Source organism: Gymnodraco acuticeps, unplaced genomic scaffold, assembly GCF_902827175.1.
Source record: "Gymnodraco acuticeps unplaced genomic scaffold, fGymAcu1.1, whole genome shotgun sequence".
Lineage (NCBI taxonomy): Eukaryota > Metazoa > Chordata > Actinopteri > Perciformes > Bathydraconidae > Gymnodraco > Gymnodraco acuticeps.
In genome coordinates, this window is record NW_022990685.1 from 775,609 (window position 1) to 797,475 (window position 21,867).

Consider the following 21,867-nt stretch of genomic DNA (forward strand, 5'->3'; position numbering starts at 1 on the left):
CTTGATACCCTTTGTTTAGAAAATAAAAGCCTTTCCCAGACCGCGGAGTGGTATGGAGGTTTCCATAGTGACAACCAGATTCAACATATCCGCAGCAACTCTTTATTGACAGTTGGAAATAAACAGAGCAAAATAAACGGAACTAATGTAAAACAGCCTATATCAGCTATTTGAAACACACAATGGACACTTTAGCGGAGATAAAGGACAAGACGGTAAACAAATGTTTGTTGAAAAGTAGTTAGCCGGAAGGTAAAACTAGCGTAATATTCGTGTTTGGTCAAATAGTTTGATCAAAGTAATATTGACTTTAGCAAAGTAGGCTATTTGTGTTTTATTGAAAATGTTGAACACAAATAACGATCAAGTGGGAGTTTACGACATTTAATAGTACCAGAATGAAGCAAGTTTTAACTCTATTAGTACACATTTTTACACTTTTGCTGACAATAGGGAATGGGAATGTCACGTCATCAACAGCAAGTCGTCCATTTTTGGAGGAAGAAACAGAAACATTACCTCAGTAGTGGTCAGAACTGGTTATACAACAAATATTTATATTTACTTTTTAATTCAGTTAGTCTATTCTTCATTGTTTTGTAGGTTGTCATCCCTACAAATTATTATTATAATTTGTTGTATTTATTGTCCCCAGCATGCAGAGGAGCCAGGTGTATTTCCCACTGCTGTGTCAGCTGAGAAGGTGGAAGAAGCCAGGAGAAAAAGCTCCTTGAAGAAGTGTTTTGGCTCCAGTGCAATCTTTCTGGATCCAGGAGAGAAACGGCCTCAAAGACTAGACCTACAGGCGAGCCTCATCATCCAGAGCAAGGCCGCAGAGCAGTGAGAAACACTCATTAAATACATATTTTTCAGAAGTAAATACAATAATTTTACTTTAGCATCACTGACAGCTATGTGTTTCAATGTATCCTGGAACATAACATCCAGTGTGTGCCTTTTCAGGGTTCAATTATGCTTATAAGGTTTTTCTTTGCAGTTACATAAATGGAAAAGAGGCAATGGGAAAGTCCCAGTTTGAGAAGGCTGTGAACTGCTTCTCCAAAGCCATCACACTGCAGCCAGAACAGGTGATGGACATACTAGGACACAAAGCTCTATGTTAAAATGTACTGTATGTTGTGACACTTTGTAAAGATTAAGTTACCTTTTGTAGGTAGTTTTAGCCCTGTTTATAATAATAGTAGCCTATGACTAATAATATTTATTAAAGGGGCCCCATTATGCACATTTTCAGGTTTCATATTTGTATTGTGTGCCTCTACTCTGTGACATGTTTAAATGCTTTAATGTAACAAAAAAGCTCTTTATTTTTCTCATACTGCCTGTGCAGCAGCACATCTTTTCACCCTCTGTCTGAAACCAGAGCCCAGTATGTTCTGATTGGTTACCTAAATAATTTTCAGATGTCCTACCCCTTAGCCTATCATGTACAATGTGTTGGAGCCCAAGCAAATAGAAGCGTGATTTTTACGTGGTAATTGTAAGGCAAGGCAAGGCAAGGCAAGTTTATTTATATAGCACTTTTCAAAACAAGGCAATTCAAAGTGCTTTACAAAAAATGAAAGAGATTAAGAAATTGGCAGTCATTAAAAAGAAAAGCTAATAAAATAAACATTAAAAGAAAAAATACATGGATAAAAGTTACAGTGCTGTCAATTAAACATTAAAAGAAAAAAGTACATGGATAAAAGTTACAGTGCAGTCTAAGATATGAATAGTTCAATTAAAAGCAGCGACAAAAAGAAAAGTCTTCAGCCTGGATTTAAAAGTAGTCAGAGTTGTAGCGGACCTGCAGGTTTCTGGGAGTTTGTTCCAGATATTTGGAGCATAATAACTGAACGCTGCTTTACCATGTTTAGTTCTGACTCTGGGGACAGAAAGCTGACCAGTCCCTGAAGACCTGAGAGATCTGGATGGTTCATAATTTAGCAGGAGGTCAGAAATGTATTTTGGGCCTAAACCATTCAGTGCTTTATAAACCAGCAGCAGTATTTTGAAATCTATTCTTTGACACACAGGAAGCCAGTGTAAAGACTTCAGAACTGGAGTGATGTGATCCACTTTCTTAGTGTTAGTGAGGACTCGAGCAGCAGCGTTCTGAATTAGCTGCAGCTTCCTAATAGATTTTTTAGTGAGACCTGTGAAGACACCATTGCAGTAGTCGAGTCTACTGAAGATAAAAGCATGGACAAGTTTTTCCAAATCCTGCTGTGACATTGTAATAGAACAATTATACTCACTTACTTACTTTAATAATATCATTGTGTGATTCTTATTTGCTAATGTTTATCTATATTTACTACTTCTCACACTTCTTAGCTAAGCTTGGGAACATTCCTTATTAAGAAGATGTGTTGCAATGTTGTTAGTTACACTCTTTGTGCTGAGAACATCCTGATATAGAGTGGCGAAGTCACGCCCATCTACTTCCGGTCCGTGGGACCTTATTTCTGAAAAATTATGTATTGAAGTCAATGGAGAGAGAAAACGTATCTTTCGATCCCGTTTGAATTGTGTCATGAATTACACATATGATGTTTGTCAATCTTAAAAAATAATGTCCATGTCAAAAAAGTCACAGTTTGTCGTAAAACTGTTGAAATATAAAACTGAAAAATACGCAACTAGAAAGACTACAAATCCTAGAGTCGCGTAAGTGATGTCATAACTGATGTCACAATTGTTTTCCTCCGCTAAATGTAAGAGATAGCTAAGATAAGTTAAGTTTAACAAGATGCCTGTGTGCTTAGTACCAGGTTGTTATCATACCAGCAATGGGTCTTGCTCGTTCTTTCGCTTCCCGTCTGATGAAAGGACCAGGAGTGGCTGGCTGGATCAAGTTAGCTACCTAGCTAGTAGCAAGCACGTTAGTTAGCATTACAGCCTTGTCATTTGTATTAGCCTTAACATGAAGTAACATCAAGTAACCCAAAATGTTAAACAGTAAGAGTAGTAGTCATATTTCGTGAACCCTTTGAAGAGTACTGTCACACCGGTGGGATCTTTCTATAATACACCATTTAAGCCCGGGGGAGAAATGCTAACACTACATTAGCATCGGCGATCTGTTCTACTTCATGCTATCTGCACAAATGGTTGACATTAAACATTAAAAAGATCAGGCAGTTCAGAGAGAATCAAAGGAAGGCAGGCAGGCAGCTTTGCATGACATTCTTCTGGATGTGTTTCATTGTGGTGATACTAGTGACAAGACAGTAGTGACGGCCATCTTGGTGACGTGTGTTGTTGTGAGAGTCTGCGAGACCAGAGTTGGAGTTCATTGAGCGTTTCACACAAAAAAATGTGTTACTTCACAGTTTTACGACACATTTTTTTTTTTTTACTTGCAAAATTATCTTTTAAATTGACAAACATCATATGTGTAATTTGTGGAACAATTCAAACGGGATCGACAGATAATCTTTCTCTCTCCATTGACTTTAATACATACTTTTTCCGAAATAAGGTCCCATGGAGCTCCCCCGGAAAGGGAGGGACATCGCCTCTCCTCCCTAACTCCCTAAACTTCCAGAATTCTCCATTGTTATCACCAAGCTCAACCCCATCCCTTTCTCCTCTCTCTGTTTTTAAATATGCAACCCAAACTCTATTCTTCGTCTTTCACTCTGCAGCAGTGCTTGAATTGGAATGAAAAAGGTGCCAGTACTCTAAAATCAGCAACTTTTTCAAGTCAATTTTATATATACAGCCCACAAACAAGAATTTGGCTACTATAATGCTGGTGGGTTTGTCTCTTTACTACTGTATATTTTAGAAAGGTTCACTGTACTTAACATTTTTTATGATAGGCAGCGGATATGGCTAAAGCTCAGTAAGGTCAATATTAACTGAAAATATAGCAATCAAAGTCTAGATCTTCTGCTAAAGACACATGAAGCAGAGACCTTTCAGGTGAGAGCCCCTCTGGTGGTGTTCAACATTAATGACAAGGAAACAAAGCTCTGGTCAGAAGCATTTTTTATAAAAAGCTTTAACAAAATTAAGTATTTCTGTACATTTTGAATGCAATCTAACTTTACAACTCAGAAAATGAAAAACGAAAAAGTGCCAAAAGTCTTCTCACATGGCTGAGCTGCTTTGCAATATACTTCACCACTGAAGAATACAAATATGTATAAAGTAAACTATGATGCAATCTAACTTTCCAACTCAGAAAAATGATAAAGAGCATGAACAAAGAACATGTAAAAACAAATGCAACATTTGCACAATCTAAAATGAGAAACTGTAACTGCAAGTAACAAAGTCTGAGCCATGGTAAAGAGTTACATTGAACACCAAGCTGATCAGATAACTCCCTGGTTGGTCTGAAGTCCTTCTATCTCCAGGATCTGTACAAATCGGCACATTATGCCAAAAGTCTTCTCACTGGGTGAGCTGCTTTGCAATATACTTCACATTGTTAGAAAAGGCTCCAGAAGGCCATGGGGACATCAGTATCAGGGGCTGGAGCTGGACAGGCTCTTTCATCGGCACTTCTCCTTCCCTTTGCCAGCCAGGACCTCACATACTGTTCCGGATTGAACTGTCCTAGTGATGGTCCATTACATTTAATGAAAACCAGGCTGGACAGTCGGCTGACAGAGAGAGCATTCCTTTTTGCAGTAAGGATATCGTTCATGCAGCTGAATGCCCGCTCACACTCACTAGTGGAGACAGCGATGGTTCGGACTGCTTTCAGTAGAGGCTCCATGGCAGCAGGTGTACGGGATGCCCTGGTTTCCTTGTATTCGCGAAAGCCCTGAACAGTCTCTCTTCTGTCCACTTTCAGCACTTCGCACAAACGTAGCACCTCTACGTCCCCATACTGTACGTCTAACTCCTCTTCAGGCCAACTTCCAGGATGGATAACTTTCATGTCCTGGATTAGCTGATTGTCCCGGGCCTCCCGGCCATGTAATGGGATTTCTCTTGTGCTGACATGAGAGGAGGTTGTGGAAGTCATTCTGTGTCTCAGATTCTCTACCATACTGCGGAAAAACTGACCTGCATGAATCTGTACAAGCCTGCCATTCTCACGCAGGGCAACACCCTTGAAGGACTTCTCAGCTAGAGCTGTATGAACTGTAGTCATGTGTGGGCCAGGCATGGTGACCATGGATTCAAAAACTCGTATTTCTCGAGTTAAGAGCCTATCTGCTGTAGGCAGTGTCATCTCTCTTTTTTGGAGTTGCCGAGAGAGGTCGCTGAGCTCTGTGAGCGCATCGTACATCAGTCCCAGATTGCTGACAAACGTTGCAGATGTGAGCACATCATCCAGGCCCTTGTACTTTGCTCTGTCTCTGGAATCCCTGCTCGTGTCGTTTGCAGCATTTGTGAAGTGATCATGAAGCACTCGGTAGTTTTCCCAGACTGCTCTGACGCTCCTTTCACTTGAAGCCACCCAGCGGATGGACAAAACACGCCCTATCACCAGGAGACGCTGTCCGACTGCTTGCGCATACTGCGCTAACGGCCTCTGATTTTTGGGGGAGGCATGGAACAAGGAATAGAGTTTGTCAAAAAAGATCTGGAAATGATTGAGTCCAGTGTGTATTCCCAAAGATTTGACATCTCTGCATATCCGACATCCTAGCTTCTTATCTTTAAGAAGGAGCCATGCATTGGTCTTGCAAACATATTGCACCTGGTCCGTTGTCCAGCAATCAGGTGCATCGCTTTGCCCGGTGTTGGTGGTGGCAGTTGCGCCAGCAGCAGCTAACGTTAGAGGCTCTGGAGGCGGCGGAGCTAGTGCTAATGCTAATGCACTAGAACTTGGAGCAGGAGGATCAACCAAAGAAAGCTCCCCATCAGACACAATTTCCAACACAGGCACAGCATTCTCTGTATTTGAAGTTTCTTCCGGCGACAACCGCTGTCTTTTTGCACTTTTATTAATCCACGCTAACATTTTAGAAATGCTAATTTGTGACGTGACTTGCTTTCCTTCTCTCTGGGGCGTGCCTGCTCTGTTCTATCACTCTACATAGCCACCCACTGGGTGGGAGTTGCACTGCATAAACACAACACACGTGCATCTAGGTATGTAAATTGTAAAGCATTAAAACATGGTTTTACTAACAGTTTTCAGTATGTTGTTACTTCGGCATTATTATTATTATTATTATTTTGAAACGTGTATTACTATTAAATCACGGTCAAATAGGTTAATTTTGACATAGTCGTTTCCACCACAGTATTTACATGGAGAAGATAAGCCCCGCCCCCTCTCCAGCACGTTCTGTTTGAATGACAGGAGTAAACAGCTGACAGCCGCTGTGAAACTCCAGCGGTTAGAGCGATGAGAATGTCCGTTCGGCACCTCATGACGCATCTGAGTACCGGGCGGCTGTATATATATATATGGATGTATAATAAGAACGGCGGGAGAGTGTTGAGTACTGGCACGGTGCATGAGTACCGGAGTACCGCCAGCATGCCGGTACTGAGCAAGAAGTGCCGGTACTCCATGGGTCAGAACCAGAAGTGCCGGTACTGCGTACCGGTGAGTACCGGCCCAATTCCAGCACTGCAGAGTCTGCAGACTGTATGCTCTCTGTATGACTGACTGAACTTTCTTGCAAGAAATACAATACAACAAAGACAGCTGAATGGTTTGATTCTCTATCCACATTTGATAAATAAATTCCCACCACAGATGTCACCAGGTTGGGGGAAGTCAACTAAGGAGTCCCATGGAGGCGTTTCAAGCAGGGAGGGAGTGTTTGGTAGAGAAACTTTGGGACTTTTGCCTTTGCAGACCATTTACATGCACAAAAACCTATATAACAGACGACAGGAAAGGAAACCCCGTCCCCCCTAAAACTAAATCTCCTTTAAAGCAAAGATTGCATTACTTGTAAACTCACTGTTGTTAAGTTGCTTGGTATTTTGCTTGTATCTGCTGCTGTGAGTTGTTGCTATAATGAGTTCCAGTATGTTTTTATGTTTCAGATAAACCGTTCGATTTTTTCCCACCTAATAACCTTGTGTTGTGTGTTTTAGACCCGGCTACATGAGAGCCAGGCGGAGGCCTACCTGCAGCTGTGTGACTTCCAGTCAGCAGCAGCCTGTTATAAACAGGCCTCTCTGCTGGAGCCCGGTGCATTCAGGGACCGCCTGGCCTTCATTTTTTATCTCCAGGTAACTACAACACAATTAATGTACAATTCTGTTTATGGACACAACGTAGACTAAAATACGGTGCAAAGAAAAAATGCCCTTTCAATTATTACCCATTAAAGTAACATTAGAACAGGTCATTATATTGGCTATTATATATCAGGAGCAGACAATTGAACAAAAGAAGAGTGTTTCACAGATGAGTTTATGCAAAAATAAATAAAACCAACAGACATAAAATCATATTTATGTGATGCTAAAACAATAACAATGATGTCCAATGGTGACATTGAATAACCTGTTACCTACAAGCTGTCAGATGTGATGATTATGTGCTTTTAACATGATACATTACATTATTTGGTCGAAATACATGTATTATATTTACTAGTTCATTTTATTGAACAATACTGAGCAGAGTAAAATACATTTTCTCAGATGAGTTTGTGCTGAATTAAAAAAGAAATCACAAATCATGTAAGGCTTGAAACAGGTGAGTTTGGACTCAGAAATTGTTATTTTTGATATAGTCAAGTAAAACAAATTAAGTTACATGTTTTAATGTTCAAAAAGCTCTTTATTATTCTCATACTACCTGTGCTGCAGCACCTCTCTTCACCCTCTATCTCAGTGTTTCTCAAACTTTTTCATACCAAGGACCACTTAACCAATAAAAAAATACTCGCGGACCACCTGACTCCCCAAATATCCAAAAACAATAGGCCTGCTTACCACTCCAACAGTTTATAACAAAGTACAGCCTAATAATAACAACAGCTTAACATGACCTCTCTATATCGCCTCGCTCACACATTAAATCAACAATAACAACTACAGATTATATAAGCCTTTCGTTCAAATGTGATTTAAAATGCTCATAGGTTTTACAGCTCTTATGAAATGTAGACTACATTTATTGCGGAGTTTATGTCCGAGCCAACAGACTCACAGATCGTTGGCTACTGAGAGATATGCAAAACACACCGCATGTAGTACGACACAAACCTCCGCTGTGGATTTTCAAAACAAAATATAGTAAAACTATGGTCGCAGGCCCAAGTTTAACTCTCTGAGGTCTAAGCCCTTTTTTCACATGTTAGGCTCGCCTGGGCTTTTTTTGTAAAAATGCTATTAAAACATGAACCTTGGTGACCATTGGGCTGGCCTGCATGGTCTGCCTACAAAAACAAATAAAAAACGTTTATGCAGCCCCAACAACAGCCTCTGATTCATCAACAGACTTCATGCAATGCTTCATCGGATGCATATATTAAATAATAATCTCTATCTCACTCCTAACACATCTACATCTACTTTCAGCATGGATAAATGTTTATAAAATACATCAATTGTTTGTTTTATATGCTTCTTGAAATAAAAAGACATAGTGTTTCTAGAACAGATTACAAATCGCCTGGAAATGGTACAAACAAGTGGAAACATGTGTGACGAAGGTGTTGCCCTGGGCTATATCATCCTATCAAAAGTTAAAGTTAAGCTCGCTCCATTGCGGAGATATTCCCGCGAGAGTGGGGAAAATGTAAATACATTTATTTATTTCAAATGTGAAATTTTACCAATATTCTCACGACCACTAGGGGGCGCTCACGGACCACCGGTGGTCTGCGGACCACACTTTGAGAAACACTGCCTAAAACCAGAGCCCGTCTGCTCTGATTGGTTAGCTGGCCGGCTCTGTTGTGATTGGTCAACTGCTCAGAGATGTCCCACCCCTTAGCAAATCATGTAGAATGTGTTGGAGCTCTAGTCTATAGAAATGCGTGTTACATAGTAATGTCACTATGTTCAGGTAGTAAACAAATGAGTCCAATGGAGGCATTTCAGGTAGGGGGGAGTGTGTGGGAGAGAAACTCCCTCTGGAGGGAACTTTGGGATGTTAGCCTTTGCAGACCATTTACATGCACACAAACCTATATATAACACACTACAGGAGAGGGAAAACCCCAAAAAGCGTAATAGGGCCTCTTTAAATGGTGGTCTTCCTGTTTCTCTTTGTCCTCAGGGCCAGTGCTTGTTTGACCGAGGCCTTTTCCTGGAGGCTCTGGAGGCTTTTAGCAAAGCTGCTGAGCTGAAGCCCGGCTGCAGGGCCTACCAGGTCAGAAGGTCAGCAACCTGCGTACTAAGACCTGGAATAAAGTTGTGCATGTGTGCTTAGGTTCTTCAAAATGTTTGTATGATGTTTTTATTTGGGATATTACATGAGGTATACAGTATGTAGAAGCATAGAGAAGTATATCATATGTAAAAAAACAGGGTTGGGAGGGTTAATTCAAAAATATATTCTGTTACAATTACAAAGTATGTGTAATACAATTGAACCTAATCACCATAAAAAAGTTATGTAACTTGATTACTTTTCGTTGCTTTTGGATAACCCCAATATCCAATGCACTGCAAATAACTACAAGATAAAATAATGATTAATAAGACAGCTTTTACTTACGTGTGTTATGGAATTGTGAAGCCAAGCCTTTAGCTGCTTTTATGCACATTCAGCTAATTTTAATATTTGCCCCTGCGTGAAATGAGTGAGTGATGAGAGCGCATATCCTTCCATCTTCATTTTATTAATGAATTATTCCTTTTAGTAATCCCCATTTTTTAAATGTGTTCATAATTTGATTATCTATTCATTTATGTAACTGTGGAATACAGTTACGTTTTTTGTTTCCTAATCACGTAACCCAGTAACATGTCATCCGTTACTCCTCAAGCCTGGTCAGAAGATATTTTTGTATACACATATACATCTAAATTACAGCAGCTGGGGCTTAAGATTTTCATTGCCAAAACTGCGCTATAGCTTTTGTGCATATCACAATATAGCCTTTGAACCTTAAATTGAATATCTGACATTACTATGAGAAAAGAGAGACCAAACATCTCAATAATGAATAGTAAGCAAGACTTCAGATGTTAAATGTACATGTTTTTTCTGTTCTTAAATCTCAGCCTGGCCTGCCTGTCAGCTGTAGGTCAGCACAACGACTGTCTGAAGCTGGTGAGCGGCTGGATGCTGTCAGAGGGTCCCACCGCGGACCTCTACATCCTCAGAGCCCGACTGCACAAACGACTCAAGCAGGTTCGTAAATAACAGCAGGTACGTTTCACTTCTCAGGCAGATGGGCTGCAGGATTAAGAAAAAAATACAAATTGACTGGCAGTCAAAACAAAATGCTGCAAATAAAAATGGTGCAAGAAGCTCAAACGTGGACACTAAAGGTTGACGCAGAAACACACAGCTGGGACCGGAGGGCTGTCCCTGGAAACTTACCTAAACTGCTTCAGACTTATTGGGTTATTTAACAATGTGATCGCATGATTCCTTCCGATATTATTGCAGATCCACCATAAGCTAGCTAGCTTACGTAGCTAACCTAGTCATTTCAAATATAGGCCTACTGACAAAATACTTACAATTATGAAACAGACTGACTCTGCCAACAGTTTAATTTAGCTGTATTGATATTCCCATGTTTAATTTATTCAACCTTTAGTTCATAAATGCCACTTGTAGGAGCCAATTAGCGCTTAAGATAAAAAAGGAAGAATGTTTGCTTACTCGTTTTCCACACACACATACACACAACGATAAGGTAAAGCTTGGCTTCTGACGTCATTGTGTTTAAGTGTCATTCTTTATGGTGATGGAAACTGATCCGAGGTTAACGGATAACAAAACAGTGGATAATTAATGGACAAAGTGTTCGACTGGACACAATTTGTATCTGACATTTATTCACCTGACGAGCTAAAGCGTGCATCATTTACATACCTTAAGCGGCACATCAGTGGCTTAAAGCATTGGCTTAGCCTCTACACCACTTGTTTTTACACGACCCCTGCTTACATGCCTTTTTTAAATGTTCTAGTGCCAAACCACTTAATCTGCTTTTTATATGGGGCAGCAGCACTGCAACAGAAGAAAAGTCCAAAGCCTTTCCAAAGAAGTTAGAGCGGTAAATAAAGAAATGTTACTGACATGATAATAGTAAATTAGTGTTTATAAATATTCAGGTAGAGGGAATTACTTTGTAAAGAGTGATGGGGTTAAAGAAACGTATATTGGGTACATTTAGTATAGAATCTTAGATATACAGCTACTACTTTAAACACAAAATCAAGTTTCTCTGGGATTGTCTCTTCTGTCCAGACAACGCAATGTTATAGAGATGTGAAGTCAGCGCTAGCGTTGGATCCTCAGAGTCCAGCGGCTGGCGCCATGCTGCTGCAGCTGCAGGGGGCCAGTGAACAGGCCAGACAAGAAGCAGTAGACAGATCTTTGTCTGGCCATCTGCCTGAAGCCTGCTGCATGATCAATATCGCTTTGGAGAACTGCCCAGAGGATGCACACCTCTACCTTTTCAGGTGAGTCTGAACAACATGAGACAGTGACAAGCTTCAATAAAGAAATAAGTACACACGCTGCTGTGTCATCACACACGCAACTTTGAACGCTGAACTCAATGCATCACCGAAGACCATAGCTATAGCCGATATATACCCCCACTCATTACCACCAAAGATAATTTTGTAACTACCTCAATAATTAATAGCTAAATAACCATATTATTTAAATAAATATATTGTTATATTTATTAATCAACATTTGTTGAGGTTACATTCAATTAAATCAGTTATTTGATTCTAACTTTTAAAACATGTAATCCCTTAGACTTTTATATTTAATACTGTTTTATTTGATTACATTCATTTCAATTAAATGTACTTAAATGTGTGTGTTTCTTTTTCCATCAGAGGGATTGTGTACCGCCGCCTGAAGGATTTCACAGCATCCCTCGAGGATCTGGTCCAGGCTGTGGAGCTGTGCAAGGAGGAGGAGGAGGTCGGGGGTGAGGCAGAGGCTGCAGAGAGGAAGGATGCACGTGGCTCTGTGGAGGAGGAGGTGCAGTTTCAGCTGGTTCTGACCTACAATGACTTTGCTGTTGAGTGCTTCAGCAGAGGCCTCTTCGCCGAGGCCACGCTGCTTCTCAACAAGGCCATTGAGGAGGAGAAGGGCCAGGCGGGCCTCTACCTGAACCGAGGAGGTGAGGCTCTGGGCACTTGTTCTTTGAATGTGTGTGTGTGTGTGTGTGTGTATATATCTGTCCCTATTTCTTATGTTAAAACTTCTGTGAGGGTCAGGGTAAACTTTGAGGTTCAAAAGCCTCAAATAATTCAAATAATTGGTGAATCATTGTAATTTCAGTGAATCTGATCACTTCTAGTAACACAATTGTCCCTTTCAAGCTAAACTTGAACATTTTGGCCATAAAGACTAGTGTGGCACTTCCTCAGTTAAGAAAATAAAATGGTGACAAACCATATAAAGTGTACTTGGTACAGGAAATGTTTCAGAGGTATAGCATAAAGAGCTTCTTTTAATCATAATAAATACAAAATGTCACAAAACTACACCAAGCATTTAGATATAAAACACACATGCATTCACTTAAAATAATGTGACCCTCTGATTGTGACTCATAGGGTAAATATGCGTTTATCAGTCGCCCCAAAGTTGTTTTTTTACAAATAGGCTGGTTTTCCTGACAAAATGTTTTATGTATGTACTATAATATGTATTTCAGATATATGTAAAGGGGCCCTATTCTGCTCATGTTCAGGTTCATATTGTATTTGTTGCCTCTACTGGGACATGTCTCCATGCTTTAATGTTCAAAAAGCTCTTTATTGTTCTCATACTGCCTGTGCTGCAGCACCTCTTTTCACCCTCTGTCTGAAACCAGAGCCCAGTCTGCTCTTATTGGATGGCAGGCTGGCTCTGTAGTGATTGGCCAACCAATACAAAGAAAACACACTACAGGAAAGGGAAAATGCACAACATTACATGTTATTTGTTAGACGCTTTTATCCAAAGCGACTTACATACTCAATACTGTGGACAATCACCACAGGAGCAATTTGGGGTGAAGTGTCTCAGGGACACAACAACATGCTGACTGCAGTGGGGTTTGAACCTCTGACCCCTTGATCCGAACACCAGCGCTCTACCCACTGAGCCACACAATAGGACCTCTTGAATCTTTGCCTGCTTGCTGAATGGACCTTCAGCAGTGTTAATGTAATATTCTTCATACTCTAGTGCAGATAGAGATCATCAGAAGCAGCTGTTCTAAAAACAGGAATCAATTGATTCAAATCAGACGGTTGTTGGCACACCTGACCTATTCAATTGCAGAATAGTGTTAACTTAATATTTATATCGCTTGTAAGTTCCCTTTCATTTTTTAAAATGAATGTGCATGTGTGTGTCAGATTGTTTCTTTAAGCAGGGTGACTGGTGTTTTGCTCTGGCTGACTACCAGCAGGCTGAGGATATGATGGGGCCCGATCACCCTGCTGCCCGGCTGCGCCTTGCTGTCCTCCACAACACCCTGGGCTCTTTCTGCTTCCAGAACGGGTCAGGAGAACAAATATTTACCACACATGAAGAAAATTAATTCTCGTTTAGATGTTTTATTTGTGAGTGTCTGCATTTTCAGGTGTTACCAAGAGGCAGTTGAGATGTTTTCTCTGGCCATCCAGGACAACCCCACTGCGGGTCATTACTATGAAAGCAGATCCAAAGCTTCCCGAAAGCTTCTTAACTTGAAGGGAGCCAGAGAGGACTTTGTCTGCATGCTGATCCTGGATCCCAACAACGAGGAGGTAGAACTTCCTCCTGCAGATTCCCTCACATGAGACACTCGTATTTTTCTTCGCTGGTCTACTAAAGCAGTCCAAAACCCGGGGTATGGGGACCCCTAGGGGTACTTGAGGGCATTGCAGGGGGATCATTATATTGAAAGATTAGGGGTTGCAATATTTTTCCACACAAAAAACATTTTAAATCAATTTGTATTAGCCTAGTTTCCTGCCCCTGAACTATCAAAACGTATCAAAGACAAGCAAGCTCAAGTGTCTCATTAAAAGCTCTAGTCTTAAAAAAAGATGTTGAAACTGCTAGAAGTGAGTCTTAATAAAACATTTACATATGTTTGAAATACACATTATAGTTCATACATCAAACCTTTTTTTGTCAGGAAAACCGGCCTATTTACAAAAAAACAACATTGGGGCGACTGGTAAACACATATGTATCCACTGAGTCACAAGTCAGTGAGTCAGTGGTTCGATACCCCGCCCCTGCAGTCAACAATCAAAGTGTCCTATAGGCAACAGAAAAACCCCATTTGCTCCTGTAGGCATCCGTGCGGTGTTGAACTGTAGGTGAGTCGCTTTGGATAAAACTGTCTAAATAACATTTAAGAGTGATGATAATAGCATAACAATACATTCATATTTAAACAGCTTAGTATTGTATCCACCATAAAATAAATAGTCATATTTACCACTTTAGTATGGTGGCCCACAACACTTCGATTTGGAGAAACGCGCTGCAGTTTCAAAAATGATGCAAATGAATATTTTTTTTTACCAAATTGTCAAAACATGTGCAGCATTTAGAAAACACACAACGGAAAAAGTTATTGGAGTATTGCAGAAAATGAGATCTGTGGGACATAAACGTCAATGATACTTAAACGTTTCATTCAGCAGGATATCCTCCACATATTAACACCACTTTTAGGGTTTTTGAAGCTTAAATACAATCACCAGATGGAGAAAAGCTAACCATAGGCTATGAAGTTAAAACATCACAGTTATCTGACTCACATTACGTCACCACTGTTAAGCTAAAGGCGGCTAATGTTCAGCGTGATGGCGTTAAGTAGTTTAATTTACTCACTTTTTAGCAACTGCTCTTTATAAGAAACATAAAGCTTCAGACATTTATAAGTAGGGTATTTACTGACATATGTTATGCTCTAAAACAAAACGTGAAGATCAATTTGTATCTAAAACCATATCTATCTATATCTACCAAACACGCACAAAAAAACAGTTGACTTTGAACAAGGGAACTCGATGTGGTAAAATGCCTACTCTTTTCCGGGTTAAAGGATTAATCCCTGCAGCACTCCATTAATATGTATTCATAAAACGTGGGACTAAAAGCAGTAAATTGTGTGTCTGTCTGTGGGTTTTTGCAGGTGCCTCCTATGCTCATGAACCTGTTCCCTGGCTACAGTGAGTCGGATGTTTTGTCCAGTCCAGCAGGACAGAGGATCAGAGGTCAGCTGATGGACACCATCCAGGCCTGCAGCTCACCCTCTGATCAACAACAGTGAGAACCACAAACATTCACAAGATGTCTGGTTAGGACACACCTTGTGTACTGCAGCTTGACATGTAACAAATAACTTATATATCTTTCCTACATCCAAGATTCCTAGAGCAACCCATTTTCTCCCGGTGCCATATGATCAGCTGAACCCTTACTAATTCTCTTCCACCAATACATTATACGTATACTGTATACATTTGACATGGAATAAATTAAACGTTATTATGGACACTCGTTGTCAATACGTAAGGATTCAACTACTTGTTTTTGACATATTTTTATAGGCCGACCCGGAAGTTAGAAACACCAAGGGTCCCTGAACAAAAAACATTTGGGGTTCTTTGATTTTTGCAGAAAATAAAACCAAACGCACGTTTATGATACTTACTTGTTTTGTTCAGCAGGATAATCTCCACATATTAACACCCCTTTTTTATTCTTAAAGCATAAATCCCAGAAGTAAAAAGCTAATGCTAAGCTAAAAACAAACTACATTAATGTCAAACGGCTGTTTTTATGACACATAGAAACTTCGGACAATCACAAGTGGGGTATTAACGTAAATCTGTATTTTAAATCGTAGAATAAAATGTGTAAATCCCTCATGCTTGTGTTTATCACAGAGCCTTTTTTACACATCTTGTAACAACCAGAAATGTAAACACCGGTAGTCACTCACGGTAACGCCCACCCAGCCAGTGATTCGCTGTTTAGTTGGCGCCTCCATTCAATTCTCCCTAGATATTTAGACGGAGCAGGAAGGGGAGCGTGTGTGTGCAGCAAGAGAGATCGTCGGAGCAACACGCTCATCCGTTAGAAACCAACAGTAAGGTCGTTTAAAGTCCGTGTTGCCGTTTTGTCTGATCCGCCGTCCACCGTCATCATATCCTTCTGTCGCTTCACGTTTCCGGATTATTGTTTACAAATCTGAAAGGAGCCGGCCATCTCCCAACCACCTTGAAAACCAGGACTGGATTTCCCAAACCGACTGGATTCACTAAAATGACTGACATTCTCCCATTGACTGTTTTATTTATTTTGAAGAAAACCCGAAGTTGAACGTTTTGGATTTAAAAGTGAACTGTGGGAAGAACGATTGTTTAATTCGTTGTAGGGTATTCGAAATACACTTGCTGTTTGTGATTATAATTTTGAGTTGTGTCTTTAATTATTATTCTAATGTCATTCAACGTTGGGTGTTTGCAGTGAGATGTATAATAATAATAATAATTTCAATTTATATAGCGCCTTTCACGAAACCCAAGGACGCTTTACAATGGGAAGTAACACAACAAAAAGTAATAATAATCATACAGATACATAGGCTGAAGAAAACAAAACAGGAACAGGTTGCTGAGTACTGTATATTAGTTGAGGCCAAAGGCCTGAGTGAACAGATGGTGTTTGAGGTGTTTTTTGAAGGTGTCCAGAGTGTCTGCATTCCTGATTGCAGAGGGGAGAGAATATACACCTTTGTGCAGTACACACTTACTAAAACCGACTGTGACTATCAACATCTTATATGTCAGGAGAGAGACCTGACTGGCACCCTAAAAAAGTCAAACTGTCACAATCTAACCACAAACACGTCCAAAATATCATTGACTTTGAGACGAGGAAACTGTAACTCCTAAAATGCTATCCCATTGCGGGGTTTTAGGACTCATTCCTGCACCACTCTATTGATCATGTTACCATCAGTATATCTGACAAGTGTTTCTTGCTTTGTTCTCTTAGACTGAGTGAGCAGCTCCTAAAGATGACTCTGACCAATGAGAACACAGCGAGTTCGTCAAAAGACCCGCCTGAAGCAGGAAAGGAGCTGAAGCTGAGTGTTAACCAGCAGGAGACGCAGATAACCGTGAAGAACCTCCTGCAGGTAATGAAGTTAAAAGCATAATTAATTGCAGTGTATTTAGATAAAAATCAAGTTGACTTTAGAAAAACTGACCAAGAGACTTCATAACCTGATATAAATGATGAATTGACCACTCTTTCAAAGGAAAATCCCCGAACACAAGATACAGATATTTCAAAATCAACTGTGTTAAAAACTAAGTAACCACCACAACTATTTACTTTGCCCAGAAAGATTGATGCTTAAAACAGTACAAAGATTCAGCGAACAGGTTTGCCTTTTGCTGAACTACAGCATTTCTTCTGTGTCTGCTGTGGCAGGTTCAGGAAGTGGTTCAGTCATGTCTCCACGACCGTCCAGCTCTGCAGCACAGTCTGCCCACAGACACACCAGGATGTCGTAAGAAAACAAGCGATTTGGGGTGTTCTGAGTCCACATCTCAGAAGTAAAACTTCTCTGGGTGGTGATAATACCAGGAATAAATGTTTTTTAATCAATCGTCTGAGTGCTATATTTCTTTGGAGCAAATCTTAACTAAAAACTCAAACCTATGGTTTCCAAACTTAAATAATAAATTGAAGTCATTATACACATTAAATACACAAACATATATATATATATATATATACAGTGGAGGAAATAAGTATTTGATCCCCTGCAGATTTTACAAATAAATGACCAGTCTGTAATTTTAGGTTTATATAAACAGTGAGAGAATATCAAATAGAAAATCCAGAAATTAACTTTATATAAAAGATATAAATTGATTTGCATTTAACTGTGTGAAATAAGTATTTGATCCCCTTGCACTTTGTGGAGAAACCCTTGTTGGACAGCACAGAGGTCAGATGCTTCTTGTAGTTGGTCTCCAGGTCTGTGCACATCTCAGGAAGGATGTTGGTCCACTCCTCTCTGAAGATCCTCTCCAAATCCTGAAGGTGTTGAGGCTGATGCTTGGCCTCTCGTAGCTTCAGCTCCCTCCACAGATTTTCTATGGGATTAAGGTCCGGAGACTGGCTAGGCCCCTCCCTCACCTAAATGTGCTTCTTCTTTAGCCACTCCTGTGTTGCCTTGGCCGTATGTTCAGGGTCATTAGGCGCGTTCACACCGGAGTACTTTTCCCCGTACTTTTCCCGTTTAGTTCCGTTAGTACCCCTTATGTCGCGTTCACACCAAAAAGAGTACTTTTAGTGCCGGGAACTTTTACCCCCATTTTTAGTGCCTGCTGAGAGGTGTATACTCTCCTGGGGGAAAAAAAGTGCCCCAGTTCTGATTGCCTGGGCGAATTGCAAACCACGCCCCATACAACTGAAACGTTTTGTAGAGCCGCCATTTTATTATCCTCGCATTAGCATTATTAGCATTAGCATTCGCCCAGTGCACAAATGCAGAGAGACTAGCGTATGGCAACACAAAAGAAAACATGGGAGCGGTGGAGATGAGGAGGTGTCGGCGTTCTGGCGATTTACTCGGAAGGCTTCAGTAGAAGCTGCTGGGAGTCCCAGCAGCTTCTACTGAAGCCAGTCCCCAATTCCGGAGACTTCCGGCCGGGGACTTCGGGTGGCAGTATACGCCGTGAAGTTGTTTGCGGCCTGCCAGTAAACCCAAAGCGGAAGAAGAAGACGAAGTGACGTAAATGGCTCATTTGCGTAATCTTCCCTCAGGGAACTTATTCCGGTGTGAACGCGATCTGCTCTTTAGTTCCATGGGGGAACTAAGTGCTGGGAACTAAGTGCTGGGAACTAAGTACGGCAAAGTACTTGGTGTGAACTATGGTGCTGCTGGAAGACCCATCCATGACCCATTTTCAGTGTCCTGGCTGAGGGAAGGAGGCTATCGGCCAAGATTTTCACGACTACATGGGCCCCGCGTCCATCCTCTCCTCGATGCAGGGAAGTCGTCCTGTCCCCTTAGCAGAGAAACACTCCAAAGCATAATGTTTCCACCTCCATGCTTGACGGTGGGTATGGTGTTCTGGGGTTATAGTCAGCATCTCTCTTCCTCCAAACACAGCGAGTCGAGTTGATGCCAAATATCGTGATTTTGGTCTCATCTGACCACATCAGATTCTCCCAAGCCTTCTCTGACTCATTCAGATGTTCATTGTCAAATTTCAGACGGTTCGAACATGTTCCTTCTTGAGCAGGGCCAGGGGGCCTTGCGGTCTGTGCAGTATTTGATCCATTATGATGTAGTGTGTTACCCATAGTTTTCTTGGTGACTGTGGTCCCAGCTGCCTTGAGATCATTAATAAGTTCCTCCTGTGTAGTTCTTGGTTGATACCTCACCTTTCTCATGATCATCAATACCCCAAGGGGTGAGACAAGTGTGGAGCCCCAGACCGAGGGCGACTGATGCTCATTTTGTGTTTCTTTCTTCTTGTTGGCAAGGGGATTGTAATTTAATTTAACTTAAAGGTGACATGTCATGCTTTTCCGGTTATTACCCGTCCCCTTGTGTGTTATGAAGGTTTTTATGAATGTAAACGGTGTGCAGAGTCAAAACCCTCAAAGTACACCATGTAGCGAGTAAAACTCTAAAACAGAAAATACCTCCCCAAAACGCCTCGTTGGAGATACGTCACTGTCCATTTGATTCTTCCGGGTACATCATGATGTCATGTCGTCCCCGGAACGAAATGGACCAATCCGTGGAGCCGTTACGTTACGTACGCGGAGCCGTTACGTTACGTACGCGGAGCCGTTACGTTAAGCCCCCGCTGATTGGTCCAAATTGACCAATCCACGGACTTCCTCACACACTCGGTGCAAGCAGCTCTGCTGATTTCTCCTCCCTGGCTGCAGGCTGATAACAGACAGTTGGGATCGCGGCGAAATTCTCTCTGCAGACCCATTCTCACTGCAGACCCATTCTCTCTGCAGACCCATTCTCTCTGCAGACCCATTCTCTCTGCAGACCCATTCTCTCTGCAGACCCATTCTCTCTGCAGACCCATTCTCTCTGCAGACCCATTCTCACAGCGTTTATCTACCTTTTTCTTACTCAATATCAAGCCACACTTATTGTTTTTACTTCGGCTGTGACTTTGTGTGTGCTCAGGGTGAGTTTGGCTGTGTTTCGATGTGTATCGCTAACAAGGAAACCACACCTCCACGGAGCTCAGCGCGATTCACAACGTCCCGACTGGTCCCGACCAATCGGAGCACACTGGGCTCACAGGGGGGGGGGGGGGGGGGCAAGAGCTGCAACGAGCCGTTTAGTGGAGAGAGTGAATACATGTAGTTTACAGAGATGCTGTATGCGAAACCAATGTGAGTTTGGAACATTGAACAATGTAAATCTATTCTAGTAGACCTCAACAATGGAATTATGATCAGTGGAAATGGCCATGACATGTGACCTTTTAAATGAGCTGAATAACTGAATTATTATTATACAGTTTTTGTAACGTGTTATCTTGCTTATGGACAGCTCTAGTTTATGTTTTGTTATTATTTATAGAAAGCAACCGTAGGGGCGTGCTCAGGTATAAATGACGCTGCCAGCATGACACAGCAGGAAGTCTAGAGAGGAAGTTGGAAAAAGTTTTTGACCGCACACATCCATATGACCAAGGGATCTTGTTTGTTTATTTGTTTAAATACCGTGCAAATGTTGCACGTCGGCAGTGGGCCGCCAGCTGATCTATTGAACCTCTCAATAAAGCACCTGAATGGAACGAGCAAGGTATCTGATTTCTTGAATATACGTCAATACTCAAACTCGCCTCCTAGACTAAGTGGCCTTTGAACATTCATTTTCTTTTGGACAATTGGCCATTACAGGGATCAAATACTTATTTCCCACAGTTAAATGCAAATACATTATCTTTTATATAATGTCAATTTCTGGATTTTCTTTTTGATATTCTTACTCTCACTGTTTATATAAACCTACCATTCAAATTATAGAATTTATTTGTGAGTGGGCAAACTTACAAAATCTGCAGGGGATCAAATACTTATTTCCTCCACTGTATATATATATATATATATATATATATATATATATAAAATAGACTACTTTACGACACTGAGACCGTTGAGTCTAAATAAACACTGGCAACCCTTTTCTGAAATGCTGAGGTATTATCCTTTAATTGACATGTTATTACACACTGCAGTCCAATAGAGGGCGGCAGAGGCACAATTTTAGCATAGTGGCATTTCTCAGGCTGATTCACTGAAGTACTCTGTTTGACTGGTAACATCTTGTCTTGACTCTTGACACAACATCTAAATGTTTTGGTACTGGCTCTTTAACTTTATGATCTCACTTAGATTAATTATTAGGAACAAAAAGTAATTATGAATATTTATTAATATTTGTATATATTTATTGTTGTGTTTTTTTGTGTGTATGTATATATTGCATATATATGTAGGCAATATATACATATATGTATATATTTTAATATATTTTTTCTTTGGGACTTTGAGAAATATTTATTTCTTAACTTTGATAAGAAAGTTGACTTTATCTGTCAAGACCAGAATAAGAAGAAGATTAATCTTTATGAATCCCCTAGGGAAACCATACTCAATGAGTGATAATGCTTTGTTCTCTTTGCATATCAGACCACTGTCACAGGTTCGCCTGCACACTGTTGAGACGCTCCAGTCTGCTAAACCACAGAACCGCACAGAATAACATGAAC

General features: G+C 40.8%; 1 protein-coding gene across 1 annotated transcript; it reads left to right on the forward strand.

Annotated features, from left to right (window-relative positions):
• Positions 1 to 49: 49 nt before the first annotated feature.
• On the forward strand, positions 50 to 17,708 carry LOC117555376 (tetratricopeptide repeat protein 16-like). The gene is made up of 13 exons (XM_034230264.1): positions 50 to 215; positions 656 to 840; positions 998 to 1,088; positions 7,027 to 7,164; positions 9,167 to 9,267; positions 10,117 to 10,246; positions 11,318 to 11,532; positions 11,923 to 12,212; positions 13,441 to 13,585; positions 13,668 to 13,833; positions 15,219 to 15,352; positions 17,090 to 17,231; positions 17,531 to 17,708. Exons 1-13 carry the CDS (start codon positions 183 to 185, stop codon positions 17,657 to 17,659), a joined length of 1,899 nt encoding a protein of 632 aa, XP_034086155.1. The 5' UTR covers positions 50 to 182; the 3' UTR covers positions 17,660 to 17,708.
• The last annotated feature ends 4,159 nt before the right edge of the window (positions 17,709 to 21,867 follow it).

Excerpts from the sequence above, each read along its gene's own strand:
- LOC117555376 (XM_034230264.1), top strand. The coding sequence starts at position 183 with ATGGACACTTTAGCGGAGATAAAGGACAAGACG. Across the intron at positions 841-997 it reads CAGAGCAAGGCCGCAGAGCA|TTACATAAATGGAAAAGAGG; the intron begins GTGAGAAACACT and ends TTTTCTTTGCAG. Across the intron at positions 17,232-17,530 it reads CCGTGAAGAACCTCCTGCAG|GTTCAGGAAGTGGTTCAGTC; the intron begins GTAATGAAGTTA and ends CTGCTGTGGCAG.